Source organism: Perna viridis, chromosome 7 (assembly GCF_037379345.1).
Source record: "Perna viridis isolate PV_CMFRI_1.1 ecotype Kerala chromosome 7, ASM3737934v1, whole genome shotgun sequence".
NCBI lineage: Eukaryota > Metazoa > Mollusca > Bivalvia > Mytilida > Mytilidae > Perna > Perna viridis.
The window spans coordinates 17,900,115-17,911,736 of NC_142451.1; the positions used below are offsets into that span (position 1 = coordinate 17,900,115).

At 31.9% G+C, this 11,622-nt stretch overlaps 1 protein-coding gene across 2 annotated transcripts; it reads left to right on the top strand.

Moving 5' to 3' along the window:
• The first annotated feature begins 3,526 nt into the window (after nucleotides 1–3,526).
• On the top strand, nucleotides 3,527–10,951 carry LOC148611613 (peptidyl-prolyl cis-trans isomerase-like 3). Of its 2 annotated transcripts, none has more exons than XM_088592338.1 (6): nucleotides 3,527–3,808; nucleotides 5,213–5,287; nucleotides 7,997–8,090; nucleotides 9,400–9,467; nucleotides 9,953–10,071; nucleotides 10,448–10,951. In XM_088592338.1, exons 1-6 carry the CDS (start codon nucleotides 3,800–3,802, stop codon nucleotides 10,569–10,571), a joined length of 489 nt encoding a protein of 162 aa, XP_088448464.1. In that variant the 5' UTR covers nucleotides 3,527–3,799; the 3' UTR covers nucleotides 10,572–10,951. The 2 variants fall into 2 exon arrangements, with proteins under 2 accessions (XP_088448464.1, XP_088448465.1); XM_088592339.1 differs by having other exon boundaries at nucleotides 3,528–3,691.
• Nucleotides 10,952–11,622: the final 671 nt, after the last annotated feature.

The following is an 11,622-nucleotide window of genomic DNA, read 5'->3' on the forward strand; positions in this document are numbered from 1 at the left end:
GTTAATCAGCAAAATGTCAAGTCCGTAAGAAAATTGAAAAATGAAAAATCAAACCCTTATTTAGAGCATCTGAATTTAACAGAAATAGAAATTATAAATTCTGAAATGGGCGATGCCATAGAAGTAACGCAAGAAAGTGTAGACTCAATTCTTAATAAAATTGGAAATGTATTAATCGATGCGGCAGGAAAAACGTTTGGATATTATAAAGTCAGAGGAAATAATAGATCAAAAACTAAAGAAAACAAACCGTTTTTTTAACAATGATTGCAAAGTAGCAAGGGCAAAATTCCATAAGCTGAAACGAGAGAAAAACACGTCTCCATTTCATCGACAAATAACTAAAGATGTCGAGAAAGAATATAAAAATATCTTAAATAAAACACACAAGAAACACAGAAGAGAAATTAGAAACAAAATGATTCCAAAGAATTTTGGCGAATCCTAAACTCAAAGAAAATTACGAACCAATCTAACATCGACTTCGAAAAACTGGTCACTTATTTCAAAGAACTTAACAGAGCTCCACCCGAAGATGACGAAGCACACGAAATTGACCCGAATACACGATACAGCGGACAGGAAATTAACAACATGATAAACTGTGAAATAACAAAAGATGAAATATTAAAGGCATTCAAAAATTTGAAAAATAAGAAAGCTTGTGCAGAAGACGGACTGATCAACGAATATCTAAAATCATCGTCCCATATCCTAATAGACGTGTACGTGAAAATATTCAATGTGATATTCGAATCCGGAAAAATTCCTACGAAATGGACCCAAGGAACTATAAAACCGATTTACAAGAACCAGGGAGAAAAGATGACCCCAAAAACTAAAGGCCAATAACCATTGTTAGCTGTTTTGGAAAAGTTTTTACAGCCGTATTAAATGAGCGCCTAAAGAATTTTGCTGAGCAAACATCACTGTTAAAAGAAAACCAAAACGTATTCCGAGAAAACCACTCAACAATTGATTGTGCATTCATCCTTAATTCCCTGATAGAAATTCAACAAAACTCTAAAAAGAAACTATTCTGCGCATTTGTAGACTTTGAAAAGGCATTTCATACTGTTGATCGTAAATCTCTTTGGAATAAATTATTAAGCAGCAATAAATACGGTAAAATGTTCCGTATTATCTACAATATGTACCAGAATATAAAATCAAGCCTAAGTTATGATAATCAAACATTGGCATCATTCCCATGAGAAGTTGGCGCTAGACAAGGAGAAATATGTCACCTTTTCTGTTTTCTTTGTACTTAAATGACTTGGAAGATTACCTCATTTCCGAAAATATTGCCGGATTGAACAACATAAGTTCAGATATTGAAGAAAAGCTAGGAATATTTCTTAAACTTTTTATAATCTTGTATTCCGATGATACAGCGATCTTAGCTGAAACACCAGAACAACTGCAAGAAGCCATGAACAAGTTTAGAAACTATTGCGAGACATGGAAGATGAAAGTTTATGTTAACAAAACTAAGATAGTTATTTTCTCAAAAGGAAAAACAAATGATCAAAATTTCTACTACAACGACCGTCAAATCGAAGTATTAAACAACTTTAATTATTTAGGAATTACCTTTAGTAAATTTGGCAGTTTTAAACAATGCAAACAGCAACTCAAGGACAAAGCAACTTGTGCTATGTATGAAGTTCCAAGGAAAGGTCGTCTGTATAATCTATATATAAGTGCCACATAGATCTATTCAATATACTTGTCAGACCGATATTACTATATGGATGTGAAGTATGGGGATTTGAAAATATTGACATTTTGGAAAGAGTACAATTAAAATTTTATAAGATCCTCTTACACCTAAAATCATCGACTCAGAATGATGTCATTTATGGAGAATTGGGTTGTTTTCCGTTATATATAGACATACAAACCAAAATGATATCGTTTTGGACAAAACTGATAACAGGAAAAGAAAACAAAATTGCTTCAATCATATTTAAATACCTATTTAGATTAACGCAAATATCTACATCTAGATCCCGACTTCTAGACAAGATGAAAAATATTCTCGATAATTGTGCATTTTCGTATCTTTGGACTTTTCAAAATACAACTAATATAAAACACGTAATAAACAAAGACTAGAGGACCAGTATAAGCAGAAATGGGCAGGAAACGTCAACAACTCACCAAAAACTATTAACTATCGGTTATTCAAGAATTCACATAACTTCTAACAATATTTTAATATACTAAATGACAAAGATATTATTACATTTTCGAAGTTTAGGACAACGAACCACAAACTACCAATAGAAAGCGGCAGATGGCAAAATATAGAGCGTAATCAACGAACATGCACTGTATGCAGAGAGGCCATTGGTAATGAATACTACCTGATGGAATGTCCAAATTTTCGAAACGATAGAAAGCTTTACATTGATAAAAAATTCATATCTAACTTTAATATTTTAAAATTTAGTGCTGTTATGAATCAAAAACAGCAATCCAAACTACGAAAATTGTGCAAATTCATTAAAATTATAAATGACACTGTGGATTCTCTCAGACCTCTAAAAAAACTATGATTGTATTTCCCTCCGCAACTGTACAACTCAATGCAACTTGTAATAATATATTTTTCTGCATACCTTTGTACTACATCGGTTTTATCAGAATAAATTATATATAAAAAATTCAATATAGCAAATTAATTAACATTATAATAAATAAAATTGTCAAAAAATTATGTTCATTTTTTAAAATTTTACAAAAAATTATGTTCACATAAAACAATAGTAAGAGTATTAAAATTATACCTTTTATTAAATAAAATAGGGCGAACGGACCTAGGGCGAACATGTAATTAGCGCGAACGGACCCGATACCTACTGGTATCAGTCTTGTATTACATATTCCTGAGCGGGTGTAGGTCAAAACATGGCGGCTAAAAAATATAGTGCGCTTCTTTTTTGCCTTTTCCTGTTTTTGTTTTCTTGTCAAATGACTATCATTTTCATCACAAGTACAGGGTAAATATCAATCTATGACACAAAAAATTGTTTTTGAGAAAAACCAGTATTTTCTTGACAAATAACGCTTCAGAAAAGGGGTCTATTTTATGAACTCAAAATAAGAGTAAAAATACAAAAAGTCTATTTTTAGTTTGACCTGTCCTGATGTATCAAAGTTCGTGCCTTTTTTTTTCTAAAATGGACCTAAAATTATTTTTGATATTTCCTTATCTGAAAAACGTTGTCAAGAGTTAGATTGAAACTTCTTGTCTATTTTTAAAAAATCATGAAAATTTAAGGTATACTGTAAAAACCTATGGGGCAAAGAATACGAGAGTGAGACCTACTGAACTGGTCCATGCAAAATTGGAATAGATATTATAAAAAAAAAACATCATTATGTAGCATTGTATTGTTAACCAAAATAAATAAAAATCATATATTTTTTTTTAATGAAACCTTGTTAGGGTCCCTTTGTTTAAGTCAAGAATTATCCGGAATAAAGTTCAAGTCTCTCTCCATTACAAGTAATTTACAAATGTGTTATACTTCATACTTCCGGTTAATCGAAACGTAATTTGTCGTTGTCTACTTTGTCTTTGAACTGTTGAAAGGAAAGTCTCTGACTGGATGAGCGATTCCTTACTATCGAGGCATTGATCTTCTTGATCAGACATTTGTGTTCTCATTGTAAATGCGAAATGGTAAGCGGAATGTCTTTTAAAATCAGAGTTCACAAATACGAAGAAAAAGAATTACATTATCACTATCAGTAACATGCATGACCAGACGAACTTGATTCTACTGATAATATGAGAAAGGTAATCCGAAAAGGTGAAACGTAAAATATGAAACATAAGTTCAGACCACCTTTTCATATCGAAGGTAATGTGACTGATCAAATTTTTATCTGATGTTTCACACTTTTCCTGGCTTTGATGTCACAACATCACAGAACTTCAGAAGCTGCGGTAATTATTTTGCCTTCTTGCAAAACTAAAAAAAAACAAAAAACAAAACAAAAATCACCTAAGCTTTTAAATATATAGTGGGTGTCTTTGGATCAATCAATGAAGCTAAGGTATAGCTTTAAAAATACTTAAGTATGATAATATTCTTAACTCCGGATTTTTTATTAGCAGGACTACTGTATACATTTTTTGGTAGTTCCTGAAGGCAAATCTAGTACTACTAGTTCTATAATAACGTGATTACAAAAAATGCAGACGCATTTGTTTTTAGTTTAATTTAGCTTAAGCCTAAAATAATGCAACAGATGGAATTTTAAGATACATGTATGCATATAAAATATTTTTGTTTTTATTTACACATAAGTGTATGTATTAAGATATTTTAACATTTATTTATTCAAAATTGTTCGGAAGATAACGAATTAGTAGGGCATTATCCATTTTTGGACTTCCCTACGGTTGAGGCCTTTTCAAAAAGAAGGACCTGTTATTTCAATGTATACATAGAAAAAAGTTCTTGGGCACTAGGCAAGATTTTATATGAATTACATTGTATATGGTTGTAAGCAACCAAAATTTTGGGGGAAATATATGATTGTTTTTATTGCATCCTAATTTTCCTTGCACTTGGCCAAAGACAAATGATTTTTAATGGAAATGAACCATAATGCACAAGTTCTTGTACATGTAGCCTAGATGAGCATGTTATTATTACCATGTCTTGAAAATGGGGTAGAGCCTCTTACAATAAAAGGTAAATAAGTTAGTTCCCTGTACTTCAAAGGACTCTTAATGACCTTGAATCACTAATGTAAAACTTCTTAATATGTATATGAACACTGTGTATTACTCAATTCATTTACTTGTACATGTATGTTTGTTTCCATTGTCTTAATATAGGACATTGAAATCAATTTGATTTAATTTGCTTTGATAGGTGTGATTGTTGTGGTTTTAATAGTTTAAGAACAGAAGATCCTGCACTTTTTCAAGTTTCAATAAAAAATCGAGCATTTTCATCCATGGTCTCTTGAGGAAAAGCAAAAGTTCACATTAAAGTGTCAATTAAAACAGTTGAAGGTCCATAACCAATGTACATGTTATTGAAATTTAAAAGGTCTAAGACCTGAAGCTAAGGTCCTGGACTTCAGACCACTGCTATTATGAACCCATGACCAAGCTACATTGTATGGTTCCAGCGTAGGTAAGGAGATAATTCTGATAATTGATATTTCTAGTTAAATTTTTTTTCAGTCTATTACATTGCATACAGATTTGGGTGACATCAAGTTGGAACTTTTCTGCGAGAGTTGTCCTTGCACATGTGAGGTATATGTATGAAAAACTAGTTTGAATTTCATTGCAAATTACAAATGGATTAAGAACATAGTGACATTATTGAGTATGTTAAAACACATTTTGAATTACCAGTAAGCATGCTTATTATATTATGCAATTTTTTTTGTCAGAATTCTAGTAATACCAGTATGCCATTTTAAATAATAAAAACTGATCAATTAATTGAATGGTTGTCAAATGTCCTACAGGTATTGCAGGTATTTCATGCATTCCAAGACAAGAAGGTTTGATCAATTGAACAGATCCTGCTGATTACTTGACTTACACAATTAACATGGGTTTGGCATTTATATTCTCATCTAACACCTTGCTGTCTCTGAGAGCTATAATTGAATATAAATGTTGTACCCATGTTAAAATCTACTCCCTCCTCCTAATATTACTTAAATATTACATATGTAATGTTTTCTGGGAGATAAGTCAGGGTTTGACAGTAACTTCTTTGTTTGGTGGTCAACAGGACTACTTAAGAGGTAAAACAGGTAGTTGCAGAGGGTAATTATGGTTCTGTTCTTAGATCTAATGAAAAATAAGAAAAAAATTAGATAGCCCATATGACTACCATGAACATTTTTCAAGTAGTCCTCTCCAGAATTAGGGTGGCACTGGACTACCAGACTACTGTTAGTGTCAATCCCTGCAAGTTTCTGTGGTACACAGTATTCAGACTCCAAGCAACCAGTCATCATTATATCTCCTATATGCTTATGCTGCATGGTTAGTAGAGAAGCTGTGAATATCAGTTTAAAAGTCATTGGTATAACCTGCGTGGGAGTTGAACCCATGACCTCTCACATTTAAGGCTTGCATGCTACCATTAAACTACTGAGGCAGTTAAAATGATGAAAATTACTTTACCAGTACTTCTTAGGATATTTCTGTAAGATAATTAAAAATTTTCCCCTTTTTCACCAAAATAACTTTCATATTTACTTGAGTTAAAAGACTGTTAATTAAAAAAAATGTCATTCCTCTTTTTAGCTCACTTGGCCAAAGGCCGGGTGAGCTATTACCATCACTTGGCGTTCATCTTTGTCATTGTCTGTCGTTGTTGTCCATTGTCATTTACAATTATACAAAACTCTTCTTTTCTGAAACTACTTGACTAATTAGAACCAAACTTAGTATGAATGTTTCTTGGGGTATCCTGCATAGGACTGTGGTGGAGATTTTTGATTTGTCAAAAAACATGGCAGCCGTTACTAAAAATAGAACATAGGGGTCAGACAGTTTTTCGCATGTATCTTCAAAACCGTTAGATTTAGCTAAATTTTGCAGAGTAAAAGTGTTCAGCATGATAAGATATGTCCTTGGTTAAATTTTGATTTTAATTTGTTAAGACATGTTGGAGTTATTGCCCTTTTTTCATCGATTTTTGCTATTTTTAATGTTATTTCTTTCAAAAGTCTTCTCCTCTGACACTACTTCACCAATTGAAACCAAACTTAGTATGAATGTTCCTTGACGTTTGGACCATATCCTGCATAGAACTGATGTGGGGATTTTTGATTCGTCAAAACGCATGGCTGGCATTACTAAAAAATAGGACATAGGGGTCAGACAGTAGTTTTTAGCATATATCTCCAAAAGCGTTAGGTTTAGCTGAATTCTAATGGGACAAATCTGTTTAGCATGATAAGCTGTATATGTGATCAAAGTTTGGTTTTAATCTGTTAAGCCATGTTGGAGTTATTACCCTTTTTCAACAATTTTTTGCTGTTTTTAATGTTATTTCTTTCAAAAATCTTCTTCTCTGACACTACTTGATCAATTGAAACCAAACTTGGTATTTAATGTTCCTTGGGGTATCCTGCATATAACTGTTGTGGGGATTTTTGATTCGTCAAAAATCATGGCTGCCGTTACTAAAAATAGAACATAGGGGTCAGACTAGTTTTCGCATATTTATCTGCAAAACCGTTGGGTTTAGCTAAATTCTGACAGGGTATAAGTGTTCAGGATGATGAGATCTATCTGTGGTCTAATATTCGTTTTAATTGGTTACGCCATGTTGGAGTTATTGCCCTTTTTTGACATTTTTTTGCTATTTTTAAAGTTATTTCTTTCAAAAATTTTCTCCTCTGACATTATGTAAGCAATTGGAACCAAATTTGGTATGAATGTTTCTCAGTGTATCCTGCATAGAATTGGTGTGGGTATTTTTTATCCGTCAAAAAACATGGCCACTGTTCCTAAAAATAGAACATAAGGGTCAGACAGTAGTTTTTCGCATATGTCTCCAAAGCTTTTAGGTTTAGCCAAATTCTTTCATTAGTTGAAATAATTCTTATTATTAGGACTACAAAGTCTTCAGGGATAAAAGTTGTCGGAGAACTCCTTGTAAGAGTTATTGCCCTTGAAAGGGGAAAAATGACTTTTTGTTTACAGTTTTCAGTCAATATGTTGAAAAATTTGATAGATTAAAAGAAACTTTCAATTTTTGAAATGGTCCTTATGTTAAGTCCTACCAAAGACTTCTTTAGTCAAAATTGTTAGATAAATTCTTGTCAAGTTTATTGCTTTCAAAAGGCAAAATTCAACCAGATGAGCGATTCAGGCTCCTGGGAACCTCTTGTTTTAGGTTTAGCAAAATCCAAAGAACAAAACTATTATTAGGTGTGTTTTTGAGAGACATATGCCAGAATGTTGGTTGTATGTTTTTATTTTTTTTTATTTCAGAACTTTTTAGCCTTGTGTGCTAGTGACTACTATAATGGGTGTATATTCCACAGAAACATTAAAGGATTCATGTTACAGACAGGTGATCCAACAGGTAATTTTAACGTCTAGAAAGAAGTCATGTTTATGTTTTATTTACCTATGTATTTAGCAGTTGATTCAACATATATTTATTGACAGTAACTAACCAAGGGACACAACTTTTGTAATGGAGGGTCTCTTTGATTATGTTGTCATGGTTGTATGTTGATACTTTGTTTTCATGTTATAACTTTATAATATTAGTTAATAGATCTCTATTAAATAGAGCTAGGTCTTATAAATTACTAAAAGATGTTTGAGATTGAAAAAGATTTAAGGGCTTAAAAGGACAATATATTGCATTTGTATTGAACATGGACTTCTTATTTAATAACATTGTTTTTAAGATCTGGTTCATATATAATAGTGAATAATTTTTTGACAATTTTTGTTGAAACTTTTGATTTCTGTAAGAAGAAACCAATCTAGCTGACAATCTAGTTTTTAGCTCACCTGGCCGAAGGCCATGTGAGCTATTGCCATCACTTGGGGTCCGTCATAGTCAACAATTTTTCAAAACTATTCTCCTCTGAAACTACTTGACCAATTGGAACCAAACTTAGTATGAATGTTTCTTGGGGTATCCTGCATAGAACTGATGTTGGGATTTTTGATCCGTCAAAAAACATGGCCGTCGTTACTAAAAATAGAACATAGGGGTTAGACAGTAGTTTTTCACATATATCTCCAAAACCGTTAGGTTTAGCCAAATTCTTTCAATAGCTGAAATGATCCTTACTTTTATGACTACAAAAGTCTTCATGCATAAAATTTGTCAGATGCATTCTTATAAGAGTTATTGCCCTTGACAGGGAAAAATGACAGTTTTTTTTATTTTATTTTATTTTTTTTTACAATACAGTTTTCAGCTAATGTCTTGAAAATTATGATAGATTTAGACTTTCATTTATTGAAATGATCCTTATGATAAGTCCTATCAAAGTTTTCTTGAGTCAAAATTGTTGGACAACTTCTTGTTTAATTTATTGCCCTTGAAAGGCAAAATTCAACCAGGTGAGCGATTCAGGCTCCTGGGAGCCTCTTGTTTGACTTACATTTTCTATAAAAAAAAAACCTAGTGTCCATGTTTCCCCAAACTGGGTGAGTTTGATTTTGTGGTTGTTCATGCTGCTCAATGTTGGGCATTTAATGTACACACCATTAACTCATGGTGTTAAATGTGCAGGTAACTTGTATTAGATTTTTCAAATGACCTTTTCCTCCTCATTTGTTGAAGTGGCCTTGAGCTGACATTTTTCAAGCTGTTGGGGTTGTTATCTCTCTGACATATTTACCATATTGATTCTCGTTATATATTTTAGGGACTGGGAAAGGAGGTAATAGTATCTGGGGAAATAAATTTGAAGATGAACTCAGAGATAATTTGAAGGTAATAATAATATGCTTCATTGTTGTTGTCTTTTGAGTCACTCACCAGGCTCTTTTCATTATAGCAATTTCATGCCATTTGCTCAGTGATCTACCCAGGTAAATATAGTGGTATTCTTTGCAGCACCATAATTTCAAGCAATGCAAACTGAAGTTTAAACACAACATGTGCATAAAGCTGTGATATAAAAAAATTGTGCTATATCATATTAATGTGGAGAACATTAATTTCTTTATTTTATCGCTGCTGGAATGAATCAATATTAAGTATTAATGTGTTTATCTATTAATGTGATTAGAGTACTTTAAGATACTTATTAAAATTTTTCTCAGTATGATGTAAGTTTTAATTTTGGCATTTAAAAATGTTATTATCATTTGAAATAGTTGTTTTTCATTCTGGAATATTTTTTATATAAATTTTACTGCTTTTGTTTTTATCCTATGGGCATTTTCAATTTATGTCGGTTTTACTTTTATTTTCAGCACAATGTTCGTGGAGTTGTTTCCATGGCAAACAATGGCCCAGATTCCAATGGATCTCAGTTCTTTATTACATATGCTAAACAACCCCATTTAGATATGAAATACACTATTTTTGGAAAGTGAGTATCTGTAATAAAACTTCATCTTGATAATGATTTTAGTCAGGTACTTTTTTTTAATATTGATATAATATATACATTTATGTAGAAGAGTAATCATGGGAACAAGTTTCTAGCAGAAATCAGAAGAATGTAATCCAGGGACAAAGACCAGACACAGAAAACAGACAAATGTAGGAAACATTTAACAAAATTTAACGATATAAATCCATCTAAAATTTTAGCATGGGCCAGATAGGAATTACTATGAGGATTTTAATTTTTAAAGAGTGTACTGTGTATTAGTGAAATCATTGTTTGTTTCTGAATATTTCTTACTGTGCATGTCTCAATATTTAAGATTTTGATACAATAATGTTTTCACATTTTTGTCTAGAGTGATAGATGGTTTTGATACTTTGGATGAGTTTGAGAAGCAGCCTGTAGAAGAGAAAACATTCCGTCCTCTTAGTGAAAGCAGAATCCAAGATATAACCATTCATGCAAACCCTTTGGCGTGACAGGGACAGATTAAAATCATGGAAGTCTAGAACTGTGAAAAAATGAGGAGTAATTTTTACCAAAGCAAGGAGCTGTGGTTATGATGTCACCAGTGAACTTCTATAGCATCACTGGATTGTACAGTTGCCTCATGAATTACTGGGCTTAATGAGGTATTGTGTAAAATGTCTCTAAAGTTTTCAGTCCTTGTATGAATTTAATGCAAATGAAGACCACAATTTTATTTTATTTTTTAAGAGTTTTTGTGAGCAATACAAGAAAAAGTCCAACTTAGTTTGAGGGTCTAGTACAAAACAGGGTTTGTTTCATTGATTGAATCCTATAATGTACAAAATATCTTCAAATAGACTTTAAACTTCAATAAATAAATCAACCATTCTTTTATGAATCTACTTATTGCATATTATGAGGATGTCCATGCAAAAAAACTAGACAGTGGGTGGCACATGACAGATTTTGTTTTAAAAAAAAATCATTCATATCATATCACAAATGCATCCTTTCTCAAAGTTGAAATGTTGGTTTTTGATTAACTAATATGGTTAAGGAGAGCAAGAGAAGCATTAAAATTCATTGTAAAAGGGAGATAACTCTGAATTTTTGTGCAAAATTTTGTGCTTTGTTAGGGAACTTTAAAATCGTTTTCCAGGCCATTCCATTAAAAAATCCTTTGACTATTTGACATATGTATGATATAAACTTTACAGTGGAACAAAAAACTCATAAAATAATGATAATATTTAGGACAAAATTTACCCTGTGTCAACCATATCCTAGGATCTGCTTGATTTTTACATGGACAGCATCTGAATAATCAATTCTTTGCTTGTGTTTCTTTTGGAGTTAAGGTTGCTTGTTTGTTCTTAAGTTTCTGTGAGTATTCTTAAGGTAACTTGTTTCATTTATGGTTTTGTGTCTGTTTTTCTTGGCCTAGTCTTTGTCCCCTAATTGATATCCTGTTTCTTGGTTCAACCATTGTTATTTTGCTTTTACATGGTCTATTGAAATATATGTAGTTTTTTAGGGGCAGTTACATCATCGTATCACTTG

Bases quoted from the DNA above. Each gene is read 5' to 3' on its own strand.
- LOC148611613 (XM_088592338.1), top strand. The intron at 8,091-9,399 runs GTAATTTTAACG...TATATATTTTAG, and splicing joins ACAGACAGGTGATCCAACAG to GGACTGGGAAAGGAGGTAAT. The intron at 10,072-10,447 runs GTGAGTATCTGT...ATTTTTGTCTAG, and splicing joins AAATACACTATTTTTGGAAA to AGTGATAGATGGTTTTGATA.